The sequence below is a fragment of the Rana temporaria genome, chromosome 1 (assembly GCF_905171775.1).
Source record: "Rana temporaria chromosome 1, aRanTem1.1, whole genome shotgun sequence".
NCBI classification, from domain to species: Eukaryota; Metazoa; Chordata; class Amphibia; order Anura; family Ranidae; genus Rana; species Rana temporaria.
Window position 1 is genome coordinate 419,984,794 of NC_053489.1, and position 21,274 is coordinate 420,006,067.

Sequence of the window (21,274 nt, forward strand, 5' to 3'; positions counted from 1 at the left end):
AGTGTGATGCTGTTTCTCCTCCCCCAGTTCTTAGGCAGCTGAGAACAGAGGGGATGCAACCACTTATAAAAAGGGGGGAAAAAGGGTATTTATAATTTTTTCATATCTATGTACAAATGTTTTGCCATTCATGTCTATTTTAGATGGGGGTTTACAATCACTTTAAAGCATTGGAGAAATTACTAACTGCAGTGTTACACACAAACACACACACACACTCTATACCAGTGGTTCTCAACCTGGGGGTCGGGACCCCCTCGGGGGTCGAATGGCGATTTGCCAGGGATCACCGAATCCTCGGCTGTTCCTGAAGCCCTCATCACTCTCCTAGCCTTTTTGCGACCAAGCCAGAAACACAGTGAGTAACACTACCTGTGATTTTAGTTGCCATTAAAAGTCCCCACTACAGTTCTCAGATCAGCAGATGACCTTGAACAAGAGCACCTAAGTTGGCTGATCAGAACTCCCCCCCCAGCGGTTCTCGGTCGACACTGCTACCAGGCCCTTAACTATATTTCCTGTCTGTCATGTACTCACTGTACAAAATGCATCTATCACAAGAGCTAACATCCCCCAGATCACAACACTATCAGTTTGTAGCCCTTCCAATTGATTTGTCGTTTGCACCCCAAGTATTTACAAAGGTACTGGTCCCAGTTCTAGCCTTCCTGTGCTTAGGGAAGTGGAATACCTGGATGATTCCCTGTTGAGAGAACAGTTGGCACAGACCCTGTCAGACAATGTCCAGGCGACAGTCTAAATTCTATAAAGGTTTGGTTCGTTTCTAAACTTTCAGAAGTCGTCACTGCAAAAATCTGATTCCTTGGAGGATTTGGGTCTCATACAATACTGCTTATTCTAGAGCCTTTCTTCCCCAAGAGAAACTGCAAAACTCTGCTCCCAGATTCAGAATTTACTGTCTAGGAGTCTGGGAAATTCTTCCTTCTGTTGTTCAAGAAGTTTCTCATAACATATGCCAGCCTGACAGTCTATAAAGGTATTCTAGACACCTTATGCCTGGTACACACAATTGGAATTTCCAATGGAAAAAGTCAGACAGACTTTTTCCATCGGAAATTCCGACCATGTGTATGCCCATCAGAGTTTTTCCATCGGATATTCAGAGGAATTCCATCAGAGTTTACATAGAGAACATGTTCTCTTTTCCTCCAATGGAATTCCCTCCCAATTCTGATGTGAGTTTGGTCGGGCAAAAGCCCGATCATGTGTACAGGGCATTATTGGTGCAAGTGACTTGAACACCAGAAGATACATCTCTTCCCATCCGCATTCTGGAGCTGTGAGTGATCTGATTCCTGTCACTTTCAACACTGCACCTTTCGGTTGAAGATCATCCAATCAGGATTTTGTTGAACAATGTCACAGCAGTAGCATACATCAATCATCAGGGAGGAACCAGGATTCCTGCTGCAGAAAGAGAAGCAGAAAATATTCCATATTGGGCAGTACAACATGTTCCAGTCTTGTCCACTGTTCACATTCCGGGTGTGGACTTCTTCAGTTGACAGAGACTAGACTGAAGGGAATGGTCATTTCACCTAGAGGTTTTTCAGGACTTCTTTCGCAGGTGGGGGACACTGGATGTGGACTTTCTGGACATATTCAATAAAAAACTGAATAAATTTGTATCCAGAAACAGATCTTGTGGCAGTGGCAGTGGATGTTCTGCTGGTTCCGTAAGAACAGTAAAATCTGATCTATGCATTTCCTCCACTGAAGAATCTTACTTGTCTACTCCAGAAGATTGAAATGGGGGGCATAACAGTAATTATCATTGCACAGAACTGTCTGAGAAGAATGTGGTACTTTGGTCTTACGGTGCTCTTGGCAGAAACCCTATGGGCTCTTCAAGATTAACCAGGTCTTTTCTTTCAAGGACAAGTTCACTGTGGTTTCTGGCTTTGACAGCATGCCTGTTTAGTCCTAAGAGATAGGGGCATTTCTATTTCAATAATTCCTAAGCGCTTATCAGTTTACTGAATTATGAATGTTCTGACTTTAGCCGTGCTGTCAAGGCTGATTATTTATTATTGATATTTTTCTTCTTCTCTGTGAAGGCTATGTTATCTGTCTCAAAGCCTTCACAGATATATGACTTTTGTTCATATAGCCCTCTCACCAGTCCCCAGTATTTTACAGTAAGCTCTCTGTTGAAGGGGGGCCTCCTCATGCCCCGTACACACGGTCGGAATTTCCAACAAAAAATGTCCGATGTAAGCTTTTGGTAGGAAATTCCGACCCTGCGTAGGCTCCATCTGACTTTTCCTGTCGGAATTTCCGCCAACAAAAATTTGAGAGCTGGTTCTCACATTTTCACACGGAAAAAAATCCAAGCGGAAATTCAGATCGTCTGTAGCAATTCCGAAGCGCAAAATTTCGACGCATGCTCGGAAATAATTTGGCGCATGCTTGGAAGCATTGAACTTAATTTTCTCGGCGTGGAGGTGCTATGATGTGGGTGGGGTTGCACTGCCCCCAGGTGTCCTCACTCCCAGTCTCGGGCTTGGATTTCTGCTGTTATGGTCTCCCACTAGCAGACGAATTGCCAGACATAGGTGCTCTCTCTCTCTCAAACCCCCCTAATGCCAAGAGGAAGAGCTTTCCTGGGCAGTTTAATACAAATTGTCTCTCCACTTCACTTACTGCACAGTGGCTGTTGAGATTTGTATTGTAAGGAGTCTATTTGTCCCATTATATGGATCCCAAAGTCTCAAACTACAACTTCCATTATTCTCAGCGCTCTGCATAGAGGTCTATGGGCTTGCTTGGCTATAGCTCCCCCCCTGCTGGCTGGAGGAAAATGGTGCAACATATCTCAGTAGAGGGAGAGAAGAAAAAAAGCAAGGTTCATAAATACATGGATGAGCAAGTTTGGGGTGGAAGAACTTGACTGGCCTGCACAGTCCTGACCTCAACCCCATAGAACACCTTTGGGATGAATTAGAGTGGAGACTGCGAGCCAGGTCTTCTCGTCCAACATCAGTGCCTGACCTCACAAATGCACTTCTGGAAGAATGGTCAAACATTCCCATAGACACACTCCTAAACCTTGTGGACAGCTTTCCCAGAAGAGTTGAAGCTGTTACAGCTGCATAGGGTGGGCCAACTCAATTTTGAACCCTACGGACTAAGACTGGGATGCCATCAAAGTTCATGTGTGTGTAAAGGCAGACGTCCCAATACTTTTTGGCAAGTCACAGAATTCAAGGTAGTAAATGTGTGGGGATCTCCACAAAGTTTTCAAACTTTAAGACTTCAACTTTTAGAAATGTGGAAATTATAAGAAAATTTGACCATAGATGCGCTTTTCACACTTTCCTGTCAAGGCACATTCTACTAGACAGTACATTTTCTTGGTCTTATTATCAGGTATGTGTTTCTTAGTTTTGCAAAGATGCCATCTGGTCACCTGGTTTCTAAATTGATGATCAAATGTAGCAATCTCCGAGTTCCTGATCTGTCATGCTAGGAAGGGGAATGGATTGGAGAAGGGGTAATATAATGCCTAGTACACATGTGCAGGATTTCCGACGGGAAAAGTTCCGTTGGAAATCCCGAGGGGAAAGCCGAGAACCTGCTCGGTAACTTTTCCTCCTGCACACGGCAGGTTTTCCCATCTGGAAAACTCAGATAAGAGCTTTGGTCGGGAATCCCGACCGTGTGTATGCTGCATTGCAGTTTTTCCCATAGGAAAACTGCCGGGAAAAAGTCCGCTGGGAATCCCGGCAGGAAAAAGGAGAGCTTGTTCTCTTATTTTTTTTCGTCTTGCCTTTTTTGTTAGTTTTCCTGTTGGAAAAACTGCAAGGCATACACACGGCTGGGATTCCCGGCCAAAAGCTCTCCTCGCAGTTTTCCCTTCTAGAAAAACCGGCCATGTGTACGAGGCTTAAAACTTGGGTAGTGTAGGTTCCACAATTTGCAACCATAATCTTTTACAATCTCCCTTTGCAAGATTATATGTAACATAAGAGCCAAGGTTAAATATACAGAAATGATTGAGGTGTATGCACATAATCACATGACTAGGTAACAGTTTTTAGCTGAATATTTCTAATGTGACCTTTATTTGAAAAGAATACCGTGTATGTGTAAATCTAGCAAAAGACATGCTTTTAAAAGACTCAGGGGCAGATCCACGTTCCTCCATCTGGCGTAGCGTATCTCTGATACGCTACGCCGCTGTAACTTACAGTTTTTTTTTTGTATCCTGAAAGAATTTCTGCCGTAAGTTACGGCGGCGTAGTGAAATTTAGGTGGCGTAAGGGCGCACAATTCAAATGGATGTGATGGGGGCGTGTTTTATGTAATGTGGGGGTATCCCAGTGCGCATGCTCGAAATTAAACCAAAACGAGCCAATGCTTACGACGGTGACGTCATTCTACGCAAAGCCCTATTCGTGAACGACTTACGCAAACGACGTAACATTTTCAAAATTTGACGCGGGAACGACGGCCATACTTAACATAGGAATACGCCTCATATAGCAGGGGTAACTATACGCCGAAAAAAGCCTTACGGAAACAACGTAAAAAAATGCGCCGGACGTACGTTCGTAGATCGCCGTATCTAGCTAGTTTGCATACTCGACGCGGAATTAGATGGAAACGCCACCTAGCGGCCAGAGTAAATATGCACCTACGATCCGACGGCATACTAAGACGTACGCCTGTTGGATCGAGCCCAGATTCAGTCGTATCTTGTTTTGTGGATACAAAACACAGATACGACGGGGGAACTTTGAAATTACGCGGCGTATCCATAGATACACCGGCGTAATTCGTTTGTGGATCTGGCCCTCAGTCACCAACCTAAGGTAAAAGAGTTCAGAAAAAAAAACAGCCCCTTTCTTTCTTGCATGTCATAGCCCTACCCTATCCCACTTTGGAAGTGTCTAACTACTGTCTGTGCTGGCCCAGCTCCTTTTCCCCTCTCCTCTCCTTTCTGCATAACCTTTTATGTAACTGCCAGGTAAGGTGTGAAGGGAAATAATATAGTGGGGTTAATTTACTAAAACTGGAGAGTGCAAAATCTGGTGGAGCTCTGAATTGTAGCCAATCAGCTTCTAACTTCAGCTTGTTCAATTAAGCTTTTACATAAAAACCCTCTAAGCTAATTGATTTCTATGCAGAGCTGCACCCGATTTTGTACTCTCCAGTTTTAGTAAAACAACCCTACAGTGTGAACTGAATGACAACTGGTGCTACTGACATCACATCCAAGATGGTAGCACCCAGCTGAAGTCTCAGGGTTTATGGATGTCTACAGGTCAATAATGTAAAGGCACATATCCTCTTATGGGAAGATTGTTGAAATTAATGGTGACATGATCTCTTTAATCATGCAAATGAGTGCCTTTGATGTGGAGCGCAGTGAGTAAAATGTGTTTGATTCGTTTCTTTGCTTTTCTGTTTTGCAGTTTTTATAACTGGGAAACCCATGTTTCGACTTCAAATGCAAGTCCAAATTACCAAGTGATTGCAGAAAATTCTTCCGGATTACTGTTCAAAAATAAGAGGGACAGGAAAATACTAAACGTGGATCCTAAGGTAAATATTTTTCTCAGAGCAAAGCGGCAATTTTCACTTCTCCTCTCACATTACCATCTGTTTTAAGGATTCCGTACTGTTTTTATTGCCTGTGTTTCATGGCTTTACAAGTGGTATCACTTAGCAACTTGAGGACTAATATTGTCACTCCTTTGTGTGTTTATATATTTAAGGATCTGTTTGAAATGAGGGATCTGCACGGTCTTTTAAACATCAGAGAGTCATTGTTCATGGCTCAGTCACATGTAGAAATATGTATTCCTTGTTATTTTAAGTTGTGTAAAAGAGAATCCATCATGGAACTTTTTCATTATACACCTTTAAATATACAGGCGTATCAGGTAGTTCATTAGGAAAGCAAATAAATGTCAGTTTTGTGGTATTTTAAAACATAGTTCCTGAGTTACAGTGTAGTTAGAGTGAAAAACGATCTGTATAAAGTGTGTTCTGTCCCTATTCTTAACATTGCAAAGAACACTTCATCCAAAATAACACTCCCTTATTGCATTTAGAATAACATAACTGTGGCACAGGGAGGATTTGCCACCATCCTTCCTTTCCATCATTTAAAAAACTTTTTTCCGTTTGTTTCAACAGAGTCCTGTTTTAATTTTTTTTTTTTTTAACAAAGTAAAGAGAAAGTGTACCCCAGTAGGTTGTGATGCTCTAATAGAACCAAAAAGCCCTCCTCTGAACCAGTGTGAACACTAACACTAAGATTTCCTTCATATTCAGTAGTGCTCATTCATGCCTGATCTTCCACAGGTGTTTTAGTTTATTAAAAGTCAGCAGCTACAAAAAGCATAGCTGCTGACTTTTAATAAACCGACACTTACCTTCTCCATGGTCCAGCGATGCGGCCACCTGGAAGCTCGCTCCTCTCTCCCTCCTCTCCTTGGCGCCGTCATCTTAACTGTGGGCACCCGTTCGTGACAGCTTATACCGTCTTAGCCGGGCGTGCACTGTGCATGCGAGAGACGTGCTGCGCTCTCCTATTGGCCAGCCAATCTTCTGGGACCTGAGTTGTGTCCTAGAAGATCGCTGGCAGGGAGGGGCCACCTAGGGCCAGAGAAGGAGTCACCTAGGCAGCCAAAGAAAGGATGGAGAAAGTGGGACAGGAAGTCCCACTAAAAAGAGGGTACACACTCCCCCCCCCCAAAAAAATGACATGTCAGGGGGCGAGAAGTGCTTAAATTGGAAGTTCCACTTTTGGGTGGAACTTCGCTTTAATGTCGCTTGAAGCTTGAAAAAATACCGTAATTTGGAGCATGAATAAAGTGAAACTCCTGCGCTGTCTAGGTGAGAAAAGGGGGGGAGGGGGGAAGGGGAGGTGACAGGGATACTGCTGCAAATACCAAGAAGGTCTACCTTGATAGACAAATAGTGATATAAAACAGATGAACAATATTTGCGCTGTGAAAAAAAAAATATATAAAAATATATAATATATAAACTATATATAATATTAGTGAACCTAGTTGGCAAACCAACCAAAGTAAAAGTGACAGTTAGATGGCAATGCGATAGCAATATATTGAACAATCCCTGGATGTACAGGTTAGTACACAAATGGTCTATAATGAGAAGTCCGGCTGCATGAAAAATGATACAGTTCAAAAAAAGGTGAAGAGAGTCTGATCCAGCTGATAAAAAAATGTGAAACTGAGATAAAAAAGAACGTTCAGAAGAGGAAGACCCCGTGACCGAAGACTGGTGAAGAAAAGGTAAGCCGTACACCATAAGGTCTCACACACACCTCCAGTGGTCCCAGCAGCTCACCTCACGGCTAGTAGCTAAAGTTTGTTGGCCAAATCCTTGTGCATGAGATCCAGGTCTGTATAGTAGATGTAACTCACAGTACAGGGCAGTACATGCAAAACAAGAATGACATACAGCAAGATGGTGTGATATTGTTATACAGCGGAGCCTCGGACGTGATCAGTAAGATGCACTCACATAGATATACAGATATGGGGCTTATCTCCACGAGCGGCGAGCTCGTCAGTGGCTGGTTCCCCTCCTCCTCCAAATCTCCTATAGGTCAGGTTGGAAATCCTAAGCCTCAGATGGCTCACGGCTGGTGATTGGAGCCTGATGAATCAGATCCTAGTGCATGTAGTCCAAGTATAAATATAATGATATGGTGCTTATCTCCACGAGCAACAAACTCATTGATGGCCTGCTTCTCCTCTTCCTCCCAAATCCCTGTGGATCAGGCAGACAGTGCTGAATGACTCAGAAAGCAGTGTCGCACATAGAGGGAGAGGAAATGAAGGTACATCACGTAATCCAGCAAAGCAGATGGAAATTTATTAAAACAAAAGTACAAAAAGACTCACATTTATGAAGTTTAAAATCGCATGTATCCCACGAGTAGCAAACTCGTAACCGTCCGTCAGATGCTAGAGTGTATCCAGCTCTCCAATCCCGACGCGTATCGTCACACCACATGACTTCATCATTCCCCTGATGAAGTCACGTGGTGTGACGATACGTGTCGGGATTGGAGCGCTGGATACAGTCTAGCATCCGATGGACGGTTACGAGTTCGCTACTCGTGGGTTACATGCGATTTTAAACATCATAAATGTGAGTCTTTTTGTACTTTTGTTTTAATAAATTTCCCGGGGTGTTGCTGGTGGAGACAGGATGCGCTGCGCTGGACATCTCATCGCTGGAGCCTGGACCTGGATGGAGAGGAGATCATCCATCACTGGACCCAGGAGACGAGAGCATCCATCGCAGGTTTCCCGACAGCGTTGGAGTGGAGACCGAGAGTGGATTACCACCGCTGGAATCTTTATTTATTTTTTATTTTTTTAACAAAGGACTTTCCCAACGGTGTCTGTGTGTTTTTTTTTTATTTACACTTTCTTTGTGAAATGGTAGGGGTACAATGTACCCCTTACCAATTCACATAGGGGGGGCCGGGATCTGGGGGTCTCCTCTGTTAAAGGGGTCTTCCAGATTCCGATAATCCCCCCGCCCGCAGACCCCCACAACCACCGGGCAAGGGTTGTAGGGATGAGGCCCTTGTCCCCATCAGCATCCTCCCCATGTTGAGGGCATGTGGCCTGGTACAGTTCAGGAGGGGGGCGCTCTCTCATCCCACCTCTTTTCCTGCAGCCTGCCAGGTTGCGTGCTCAGATAAAGGGCCTGGTATGTATTTTTTGGGGGGAACTCCACGCCATTTTTTTTTTTTAATTTGGGGTGGAGTTCCCCTTAAAATCCATACCAGACCTGAAGAGTCTGGTATGGATATATGGGGGGGAGCCCCATGTCATTTTTTTTTTAATTTAATGCAGGGTTCCCCTTAATATCCATACCAGACCTGAAGGGCCTGGTAATTAAATTTGGGGGGACCCCCACGCATTTTTTTTGCATTTTTTTATCAATGACTTTCAATGTCTTTTCTCTGTATTGCTGGGGAGCCGACAATTCATTATAGCCGCAAGTGGTTTTAAATTACTTTTTTTTCTTCAGAAATTACACTTTGTGCAGGGACAGTTCTAAGCATGGGAAACAAGCACTACTTTACAGGCATACTATACACACCCCCCATTTAAAGGAGTATTTCACTTTTATTGTTTCACTTTAAGCATTATTAAAATCACTGCTCCCGAAAAAAATGCCTTTTTAAAACTTATTTTTTTTTGCATTGATACATGTCCCCTGGGGCGGGACCCAGGTCCCCAAACACTTTTTATGACAATAACTTGCATATAAGCCTTTAAAATTAACACTTTTGATTTTTCATGTTCGAGTCCCATAGACTTTAACAGTGTTTGGATATTCAAACAAACGTATTGCCTGTTCGCATATTCTGATGAAAACCGAACTGGGTGGTGTTCAGCTCATCCCTAGTCTCCATACAGCTAGTAGTGATGATGATGTGAGATTTGTCAGCTCTACCCCCTCCTCCTCCTCCTCTTCCTCCTCCATGCCCTGCTCTGCTGAATTTTCCTATGAACCACAAGTACCCCCTAAGCATTCAATGGGCTATTTAATAAATCAGGCTAAAAGGTGCCATGCAGTGCTTCAGCTTGTGTGTCTAGGGGACTCAACCCACATCGCAGCAGAGATTCTTGCAGCTCTGCAGGGGCATGACCAGAGGTGGTTCACCCCACGCTAGCTGGAGCCAGGAATGATGTTGTGTGATAATGGCACAAATCTCCTGTCCGCCCTTAGACAGGGAAAGTTGATACATGTGCCATGCCTGGCACGTGTCCTCAGTTTGGTGGTGCAGTGTTTCCTAAATAGGTACCCAGGGTTGGAAGATCTGCTAAAGCAGGCCAGAAGAATCTGTAGCCATTTCAAGCAGTCATACACAGCCAGTGCTCAGTTGGCTAAAATTCAGCGGAAATTCTACCTGCCTATGCAGCAGAGGGCCGTCAATGAGTACCTGTGTGAGTTTGGCACAATGACAGGCTCAGGCGGCTTAACTTTTTTTTCCTGCGCTAATGGCTGCTCCTAAAGGATGCATGCACTGTACTGTCACCATTTTGAGGAGGCCGCAAGGATGGTGAGCCGTGACAATTCATGCATCAGTGACAAAATCCCTAATGTGTTTCTGCTGGAGCAGACTCTTCTTGGCCATATGGACAGGGCACTTGAGGCAGAGCAGCGGTTGGAAGAGGAGAACTTCCTTTCCTCTCAAAGCCCACTTTATGAAGGCACCATTGTTCCTATGCCACAGAACACACAAGAAGAGAGGGAGGAGGATGACTCTGTCAGTTTTGGAGGCATTGAAGTAAAGGAAAACATACGTCAAACAGTAAGAGATGGTTTTCCATCCACAGAACCCTTGGGAGTAGTACAGGGCTGGGAGAAGGCAGTCCCAGATACTCAGTGACCCAGAGGAGACTGCTTCTCATACCTCCACAAATTTGCAGTGCATGGGCTTCCTCATGCTTCAAAGCCTGCGAAAGCACCCAAGAATACGTGACGTAAAGGAGAAGGCTCACTATTGGTTGGCAACCCTCCTTGACCACCTTAAAAGGTTTGTAAAGTAAATGTTTTTTTACTTTAAAATAACAAACATGTCATACTTACCTCCACTGTGCAGTTCGTTTTGCACAGAGTCGCCCCGATCCACGTCTTCTGGGGTCCCTCTGCGGCTGTCTCTGGTCCTCCCCGCAATTACTCACCACAGTCATGCGAGAGCTCGCATGGTGGTCAGTAATTGCGGGTGCGCTCCCGTGATACAGCAAGCATCACTGGATGTGATTGACAGCAGCGCCAGCCAATGGCTGCGCTGCTCTCAAACCAATCCGCTCTATCCAATCAGCAGCCAGGCTGAGCGGCGAAGAGGATATCGGGAGCGCGCGGGACTTTCGACGGGTCAGGTAAGTAAAACGGGGGCTGGGGGGGGGGCGGCAACACCAGATGCTTTTTCACCTTAATGCATAGATTGAGTTAAGGTGAAAACAAAATTCATTTACAACTCCTTTAACAAGGGGAAATGCTTAAGAACTCATCCTGTCCCCACACATAGTGCAGAAGATGAAATCTCTCCCGACTCTGGTAGGTTAGATTTTAATGGAAATAGTAGTTTCAAGGCTTCTGTTGGTCAAGAGAGGAGCGGTGGAGAAGGCGGCCACCTAAGTGATGCATTTCACAATTTTTTTAGTTCTCACTGCCCGGGTCTGTCAGCTTCCACATCCCATCGCCAGCATCTGTATGACATGGTTGGCAATTATCTAGGGGCGAGAACAGAGATGGAGAGTTTTCCAGTCGACGATCCACTAGCTTACTGGGTCATGAGAATAGACCACTATCCTGAACTTGCCCAGTATGCAACTGAGCTGCTGGGCTGCCCTGCATCCAGTGTGCTTTCTGAACAGGCATTCAGTGATGCTGGAGGTTTTGTTACTGATAAGAGAGCCTGTCTGTACACAGGCTCTGTGGACTGTCTGACATTTATCAAAAGCAGCTATGAATCCCCTGATGCCGATGTTGCTGATTAGATGTTTTTGGGATGTGGAATCTCTGCAGGAGTTTAGGCTGCCGAGCGTTGTGGATGTTGATTTCATCTGGAAGAATTTTTTGGTATAGGTTTCATGGGCACAATTAACACCCAAAGAAAGACAATTTTTCCACACCTGTTTGACCAGTGCATATCATTGCAATTTTTGACAGCAAGGCCAATTCTTGCTTTCATCAAGAGCACCTCTATAGGGTTACGGTGTGAAGGCTCCAACGACACCCAAAGACCAATTTTTCCACACCTGTTTGACAGGTGCATATCATTTAAATTTTTATCAGCAAGTCCGCTTCTGGCTTTCATCAATAGCACCTCTATAGGGTTACTGTGTGATGGCGCCTCCGATACCCCAAAAAACTATTTTTCCGCACCTGTTTGACAGGTGCATATCATTTCAATTTTTGACAGCAAGGCCAATTCATGCTTTCCGCACCTGTTCCTTCTATCCAAAGTCTGTGGAAAAGACACCAGAATTTATCCAAAAAATCTCTACTCTTGTTCCCAGTGCACTACATTGTAGCCTCATCATACAGACTGGCTCCACAAGCCGTTGCTTGCAAAACAAAAAAAGCTTGCAAGGAAAATATAATTAGTTTGGCTTTAAAAATGCAACTATTGCTGCAGCAGCTTCAATATACAGTACATATGTGCCACTTTACAGGTAGACTAAGGGAACCCCCCACTATATTGAAAGGAATTTTTATGCTTTCACTTTAAGCATCAATACATCACTTCTCATTTAAAAATTATGTTTTTTTACAAACCTTTTTTTCATTGATACATGTCCCCCAGGGCAGTACCTAGACCCCCATAACCATTGTATTCCAAATTACTTGCATATAAGCTTTCACAATAGGCACTTTTGATTTTTCATGTTTGGGTTTCATAGAATTCAATGGGGTTCACTAGTCAGTTCGGAACTTTCACGATGTTTGAAAGTTCTGGTGCGAACCGAACAGGAGGTCATTCAGACCCTCCCTAATCAAATGTACTCAAGAGATTTTTCATATGAATGTTCATTCAAATCTACCAGTGTAGGGCTAGCATTAGCATCTTTCCATCACAAATAAAACAATGAATTACTGTCTATCCACCAGGTTAGACTATACTAAATATGTTTCAGTTGTTTTCTTCTTTCAAAGTAAATGATTAATGTTCTGTTTTTTTATCCTCCTGACTGGCTGGCTTGATAAATGTTCACATAATGAATTCCATTCTTTATTAAACTGTGTAGTAAAGTTTGTTCAGTAGTTACCCAGTAATAGAGCCTAGATACTTCAAAGGCTGGGGAGGTTTAATAAGACAATATTGGACTATGCCAGGGATAGTTTCTGTAAATTGTGATTTAGATGTGGATGCTACTTGTTATTAGGCATACACTATTAGGCATACACTGAAGCAAACAAATTGTGGCCTTTCAGCCAATTTTAGTCTAAGCCTGGTAATGACATTGAGTCCTCTGTCCAAGTTTTTGCCTGCTTTATTAGTGAACAGAGGTTGAAAAAAAACAATTTAAAGTGTAGCTGTAACTAGGACATAGACATTGAAGTATATACATATTCCTAAAGCACAACTTTGGCATTAAAAAAAAAAACAAGAAAATACTGCGACACATTTAGGGCCTCATGCAAACTGGGCGTTTAGCTCTGGTGCATGAGGCTCCAGGGTTTAGCTGCAGTGGGAAGGTGCAGCTTCACCGTCTAGCCTCTGTGGAGGACATCAATGGGGCCTACTTGCATCTTTTCAGTGCATCAATGTTTTCTGCGTTTTGTGGCAGGTATGCAACATTTGTTGCTTTTCCCTTTGGTCTGTCCACTGCACCTCGGGTATTCAGCAAGGTGCTAGTCCTTATTTACTCTACTAACCTCACAGGGAATTCCCATTGTGGAGTACCATGATGAGCTTCTACTGAGGGAACATCTAGCATCTAGCATTGAACCCCCAGAAAGCAGCACTGAAGCTGACTCATCGCTTAGAGTATTTTGTGCAGGGTTTTTCTTCCAAAGGAAAAACACTAAACTTTCCACTCCCACAGTCAACCTCTGCAGTCTAGGAGCAACCCAATGCTCTGCTTTTGCACAAGCTTTCTGGGCTCAATGGTAGACTCTTTTAGAACAGTTCCATTTGCCCATTCTCAATTCAGACAGTTGTAGCACTGGTTGCTCTGCCCTGATTGCTCTCATGCCAAGCCCTGGAATCACGAAAACCTATCTTCCAATGGTCTGGAAGCTGCTCAAGTCAGATGCCAGCCCGATGGGCTGGGGGGAGTCCTGGACAACCCTCACGGATGAGGAAGCTCATCTCACTATCAACATACTGGAACTTAGAGCGATCTGATTATCCCTTCAACACTGGATCTCCCAATTGCATGGTCATCTAACCCAGCTTGATGATGTCATAGCAGTGACCTTTATTAACCATCAAGAAGGAACCAAAAGTTTTGCAGCTCAAAATGAATTTGACCAGATTGTGTCCTTTCAAGAACTTCATGTTCCAGCCCTGTCCACCGTGCAGCTTTGACTGCCTTGCAGGTAGACTTTTTTAGTCTACAACTGGACTCAAGGGAATTGGTTTCACCCAGGGACATTTATGGGACACTCTCCTCTGTTCTTATAATCCTCTCCTACTATTGCTTTGCCACACAGTTGGAGCATAATAAGAGTAGGAGCTGTTATATTAGGCTTTCTTATAGCTTTGTTTGCCAGTTTCAAATTCCCTGAAGGCAGAAGTATAAGCCATTGTTTTATTATACTTGACCCTGTGCCCTATAATGAACTACAATAAGTGGATTTAATGGCACGTCAAAAGTCCTGCTTTTTCTTTTTTTCACATTTCTGAATAGATTTGTGTTTGTAAACAAATCCCTTCATTAAAATTGATCTCTGATGTAAGTACAGTGGCTTCAGCTTCTCACATTCATATGAATGGCTTTGTTTATTTTCAAATCTGTTCATATGTTTTAAATGGGTCTAAAGAACAAAAAAAGCCATTCATACTAGCGATCATTAGAGGCTGCTGCTGTGTGAGTTGAATAGAAGTGGTCACAGGGGGTAGATGGCTGGGATCAAAACAGTTTGACTTAGGATCAAAGCTGTGTGACAGGGAAAGTTGGTCATGACTGGAGTGGTCTGACTGAAGAGGAGATTGACAAGGACTGGGGATAGCTGGAACAAGAGCAGTCTAGGGAGGAGGTGGTCACAGATGTAAAACAGCAGAAGGATGTAGATAGGAGTGGTTCAAGCAAACCCTGTAAATTAACATTTTGACATTGTCATTGGTTTTGTTTACTCTTCAGTTCTGCAACCGACCAGGGCTGGTGGTTTTTAATGGGCTAGTTATTTTCAAGGCATTGGTACATGCAGCCAAGTGTTGGGCATAGGTGCCCTAAAAGATTGGTTGGGTGTGATGTTGCCGCATCCCAAGTCACCTTATACAGTGCCTTGAAAAAGTATTCATACCCCTTGAAATTTTCCACATTTTGTCATGTTACAACCAAAAATGTAAATGTGTTTTATTGGGATTTTATGTGATAGACCAACACAAAGCAGCACCTAATTGTGATGTGGAAGGAAAATAAAAAAAAAATGGTTCTAAATTGTATTTATTTTTTTACAAATAAATACCTGAAAAGTGTGGTGTGCATTTGTATTCAGCCCCCTGAGTCAATACTGTTTAGAACCACCTTTCTCTGCAATTATAGCTACAAGTCTTTTTGGGTATGTCTCTACCAGCTTTGCACATCTAGAGAGTGACAATTTTGCACATTCTTCTTTGCAAAATAGCTTAAGCTCTGTTTGATTGGATAGAGAGCATCTGTGAACAGCAATTTTCAAGTCTTGCCACAGATTCTCAATTGGATTTAGGTCTTGACATTGACTGGGCCATTCTAACGCATAAATATGCTTTGATCTAAACCAATCTATTGCAGCTCTGGCTGTATGTTTAAGGTGATTGTCATACTGGAACGTTAATCTCCATCCTCAAGTCTTTTGCAAACTCTAAGGCCGCGTACACACGGTCGGTCAAAACCGATGGAAACGGACTGAAGGACCGTTTCAACGGTCCAAACCGATGGTGTGTGGGCCCCATCGGTCAGTTATCCTTCGGTCAAAAATTTTAGAACTTGCTTTAAAATCGAACCGATGGACGCCTAACAGATGGTTCAAAACCGACGGTTAGTATGCAAAAGCATCGGTTAAAAACCTGCGCATGCTCAGAATCAAGTCGACTCATGCTTGGAAGCATTGAACTTAATTTTTCTCAGCACGTCGTTGTGTTTTACGTCACCGGGTTGGACTTTTTTTAACTGATGGTGTGTAGGCACATCAGACCATCAGTCAGCTTCATCGGTTAACCAATGTGAACGGTCCTTCGGACCGTTCAGTCCATCCGATGAGATCGTGTGTACGCGGCCTAACAGGTTTTCTTCTAAGATTGCCCTGTATTTGGCTCCATCCATCTTCCAATCAACTCTGACCAGCTTCACTATCCCTGCTGAAGAAAAGCACTCCCCACAACATGATGCTACCATCACCATGTTTCACGGTGGGGATGGAAGGTGTGTATGGCAAATAGCCATTTATCGCTCTTATGATAAATACAGAACATATCCCCTTTGTTATAGAGATAAGGAAGGAGTTGGTGTTCCATAGTCCAGTAAGGGAGAAAAGGGCTGACAACATTGCTTGGGATTTCAGTTCAGCACAGGCAGGGTTGTCAGCTGACTACAAGAAGTTGGTACCTCACTAGATTTGTCACAGGTTCAAAAGGTAATTTTCTGTACTTATAGGGCTTTTAAAGAGACAAACCAAGGGAAATGTGCAAATATTACAGAAATGTACTGAATTTAAAAAAAAAATCAATAATAAACGGTACCCTTTTAAACTAACTGTACACTGTATTTTCAACTTAAAACATTCTTAATAATATTGACCATGTTTATCTAACTGCAGCTGTTTCCTATGCATGACCGTATTTATTGAATGTAGAGGGATAAATGTATTTACAAATGTAGACGTAGTTTCTAAATTACTAAGCTTTGTAGTTGGGTAAACATTGTGAATGAAGGATCTTTCTTATTGTTAAATTAGTAGTAAACCAGATCCAGTCAATGTTTTTTTTCCTATATCCAAGTTACACCAGGGGTGTTATGTGTAGCATGCTCCAAAGGTGAACTTCTCCTTTTAATTATATCACTTTAGCTTACATTTTATATGCACTAAAATGTGCTGTACATACCCTTTTTGTGTATTGGTTTAACTTGGCTTAATTAGGTAGCCGGAAAAATATGCATCAGTAACTTCAGTAAGCTTTATTTGTAAAAGAAACTCCAATATGCAGTTTTGACTCTTGCGTTTGATCACCTTGAGGTGCGCTTTCATGCATTTACACGCGTAGGGTCTGTTCTATTAGCAACGCTGATTAGCGCAACTCACTGGTATGAACTGCTCCTATTGAAATCTATCTCTTTTACAATGTATATGTGCATATGGTGTGAATGAACCCATAAAGGGTAAGTTCACCTTTTTACATGAAAAATCCCCAAAATCTCAGCAAACCCTTATGTGATAAAAAACGACATTTTCTGTGAAGTAAAAAACTATGTTTTTGAAACTTCAATTTTCAAAGACGAAGTTGCCTACACACCATCGTTTTTTCACAATGCTCTAGCAAAGCGAGGTTAGGTTCACCACGTTTTTCCATTGAAGCTCGCTTCATAACTAGCTTCTGGGCATGCGCGGGTGTAAAAACGTCATTTTAAACGTCGTTTTTTGCTACACACGGTCAATTTCTGTGAAGTAAAAAACGACGTTTTGAAAAACGACACATAAAATTGAAGCATGCTTCAATTTTTTTTTGTCGTTTTTCACAAGACATAAAACAACGTTTTCCCCCGCACACGGTCATTTAAAGTGACGTTTTTAAAAACGTTGTTTTTTTTCATCACATAAAGTGATGCTGTGTACGCGGCATCAAGACCCAGCTGCACATGGCATGTCCGTACACCATATTCCACAATCCATGGCACCTCAGTGAGCACAATAGCAAGCACTCCTTGGACAGCACAGCCATGTGACCATGCTGACCATTGAGAAACGCATTTGAGGCTTCTTCTTTCTTTAAGGCTTCCCTGAAAAACCCTGAAAAAAATGCATCTCATTGGTCAGTGCAGTCATGTGGTGTAATATTCAGGGTGTATAGCACCTTGGGGCCATGTGCAACAGCCAGCCAGTTATCTTAACCATACAAATCTTTATTTTTATTAAGAAAACACAAGATGGCTTCCAGCAACAAAACAAAACTTCAGAAAATGCGACACAAAAGTCTGCTTCAAATCAAACTATTAAATATGCAAAGTAAGGGCTTTTATCCCAGGGATAGATGATATTGTCAGTGTGTAGCCTACATGCAGCCCACAACCCCATATTACAACTCCTACACCATCACACCTAATACTAAGAGCTTCTTGTTTTATGTGCTGCTTCCTGGAAGCTGCTTAACCCTGTAGGAACCAGAGTCCCCGTAGTCAGGAGTGGAGGTTCTTTTCCCACCCGAATGTCACTCCGAACCTCCAAAATTCCAGATCCCAAAATATGTTTCTACTAATACTGAGAGGACTGCGAGTCCTCTCTTTTACTTGACTACCCCGGAATTTCTCACCCAACACAGGCTAGACCCCTGAGTACCACACGTTTCCCTTAAAGGGACCATAACCCAAATATTGGTGCTACATAGCTCCAATCTAGGACCAATCCTTGGCGTCTTGTACAGTGGTGATGCTTGCCATTGATGGATACTCTTTCCAGGGCTGTGTATTGAGGTGTACTGTGGATTGCTACTGCTAGCTACACCATCAGCACGAGGTATCGCCTTTTAGTTTTTCCTGAAAATGGGAACTAAGGGCCAGATCCACAACGAGCGGGCGCAACGTAACTTTTCCGATTAAGTTACACCGCCGCAAATTGCCTAAGCTAGTGCCCGATCCACAAAGCACTTACCTGGAAATTTGCGGCGGTGTATCCTAAATCAGTCCGGCGCAAGGCGGGCCAATTCAAATGGGGCGAGTCCCATTTAAATTAGGCGGGCTCCCGCGCTGGACGTACTGCGCATGCTCCCGACGCTATTTTCCCGACGTGCTTTGCGCGAAGTAACGCCGAGGTTTTGTGAATCGCGACGGGTAAAAAAGAGTTGCGGCGGGAAAAATAAAAAATGTAAAAAAAAATTGACAGCGACGCGGGAAAGACGGGTATACTTTTACATGGTGTACTAACTTTACACTTTGTAAAAGCAGCCCTATCTTTGCGATGGCAAACTAACACTTACGGCGACTTCACAAAGGGAAAAACCTTTGTGGATCTCCGTAAGTGCTAATTTGCATACCCGATGCTGGTTTACGACGAGAAATGCCCCCAGCGGCGGCCACGGTACTGCATCCTAAGATCCGATAGTGTAAAACAATTACACATGTCGGATCTTAGGGATATCTATGCGTAACTGATTCTATGAATCAGCCGCATAGATAGAAACAGGGATACGACGGCGTATCAGCAGATACGCCGTCGTAACCCTTTTGTGGATCTGGCCCTAACCCTTTAATGATGTATTAATGAACACAAAGCTGTTTTAATCTGTGTCTTTTATATCTGCCCAGAATTCAGCTTTAGGATTATCGAACACAAATATCTGAATCAGACTTGCGTGTTAAAAAAAAATATTTTTCTGCAGTGCATTTGGTGCTATGGGTTCCTCCTGGTCTTCCAGCTGATGGGGATCTAATTCACTATGTGTACACAAACTGTTTACAAACAGGCCATAATATTACTGGCACAAAAGTGTTGCAGCTGCATTTCTTCCCATACACAAGTGAATTGTTGCAAGCTGTGAATGATTATTTTGTGTTTGCTCATGTGGACAGGCCTTAGGTTTTATGGCACCCTGTGCAAAATGTGGGTACTGTGTATCATCCTCCAGTACAAAAAAATGAATCTCGATCTCTCTAACACTAAGTACTGTACTTTTGATAAAGTTCATATCAATAAAAGTTGACTCGTACATATAACTCCTCCCTGGCCTTCTATATAAAGCATTTATACACCTGTTACCTGTATAATGCCATGTTGCCTTACTAATGCAGGAGTCAGTAAATGCATGCTGTTATGATGAAAGTAAAAGGGTGCAGTGGTCCAAAACTGGACCATAAATGTTCAAAAGAGCACCTACTCCCTTTCCACTTATTCTAATTGATATCCTTATCCTATATGCGTCACCACTTTGGACATTTATTAACCATAGCAGACACACAGCCACAGGTCCCATGCACAGTAGCATCTTAAAACAGACCATTAGTTCTTAACCACTTAAGGACCGTGCCTGTTTTTTAGACTCTGTGTTTACAAGTTTAAAACAGTTTTTTTTGCTAGAAAATTACTTAGAACCCCCAAACATCATATATATTTTTTATAACACCCTAGAGAATAAAATGTCTGTCATTGCAATACTTTTTGTCACACTGTATTTGCGCAGCGGTCTTACAAGCGCACTTTTTTTGGAAGAAATCACTTTTTTTTATTAAAAAATAAGACAATAGTAAAGTTAGCCCAATTTTTTTTATGTTGTGAAAGATAATGTTTCAAGTAAAATGAGACCCAACATGTCATGCTTCAAAAATGCGCCCGCTCGTGGAATGGCGTCTAACTTTTACCCTTAAAAATCTCCATAGGCGACGTTTAAAAAATTCTCCTCGGCGTAAGCCAGCGTAGGTGGAAGTGCCATGCTAATGAGGCGTGACCCCATGCAAATGATGGGCCAAGCGCCATAGAAGTACTTAAAATGAACGGCGCATGCGCCATCCCGTGGCCGTCGTATCTCTTGATGAATCTGGCCCATTGTGATTAGCGCGATAGAAAGCACACAAGCTGATCAGTTCATCTCCTTTAGTTAGAACTCTTGCTGTAACCGACTTGCAAACTGCAATGCCTCTGGGTACCAAGATGATTGACCTGCATTATAACTGTATTGTCTCCCTTTTATATTGTAAAGTGCTGTGTAAACTTTTGGCGCTATATAAATCCTGTATAATAATAATAATAAGAAGAAGAATTTATTTTGGTTTAGCTTGAGAAGCTCATGGTTTTTCTTTTATATTTTAGGTTCCGCCAGGAGATAATACAACCCGGACACCTATACAGACTGATCTTTACACGCAAGCCGCTATTTATGATCATATTACTAGACGTAAGACCTAGTCTATAATTACATGAGAAAATAATGTATGGTTAATAAAGCTGTTGCAAACACAGACAAATCTTGTATCTTTTTTGTTTTTGTTTACATGTGCATGAAAAAATTACATGATTTCACTTGAAAATGAAAGGCCACAAATGGCCAAATTATAACTTAAAGCAGAACTAAAAATATTGATTTAACTGTTTGTCAAAACATGCCACAATTGATAACTGTCGCAGTTGATTGTGCTCGCTGTGGAACCATAAAATGGCTGACGTTATAACGGATCATTTGTGCAGGACTATGGGAACTACAGATTAATCCTGTAAAGTATAGAAGGGTTTTGTTTCACCTTAAAGCGAAGTTTCACCAATATTTATGTCTTTTTTTTTTTTAAGTCAGCAGCTACAAATACTGCAGCTGCTGACTCTTAAAATATGGACACTTACCTCTCCAGGGCGCCTGCGATGTCAGCACCCGAAGCTGATCTGTCCCTTG

The 21,274-nt window shown here is 42.7% G+C and overlaps 1 protein-coding gene across 1 annotated transcript in view; it reads left to right on the top strand.

Moving 5' to 3' along the window:
* CFAP299 (cilia and flagella associated protein 299) overlaps window positions 1–20,855 on the top strand; it is a 632,736-nt gene extending 611,881 nt beyond the window's left edge. Inside the window, exons 5-6 of the mRNA XM_040325089.1 lie at window positions 5,439–5,568; window positions 20,701–20,855. Of these exons, the coding sequence (XP_040181023.1) occupies window positions 5,439–5,568; window positions 20,701–20,796 (226 nt within the window). The 3' untranslated portion in view covers window positions 20,797–20,855. The remainder of the gene's footprint in view (window positions 1–5,438; window positions 5,569–20,700) is intronic.
* Window positions 20,856–21,274: the final 419 nt, after the last annotated feature.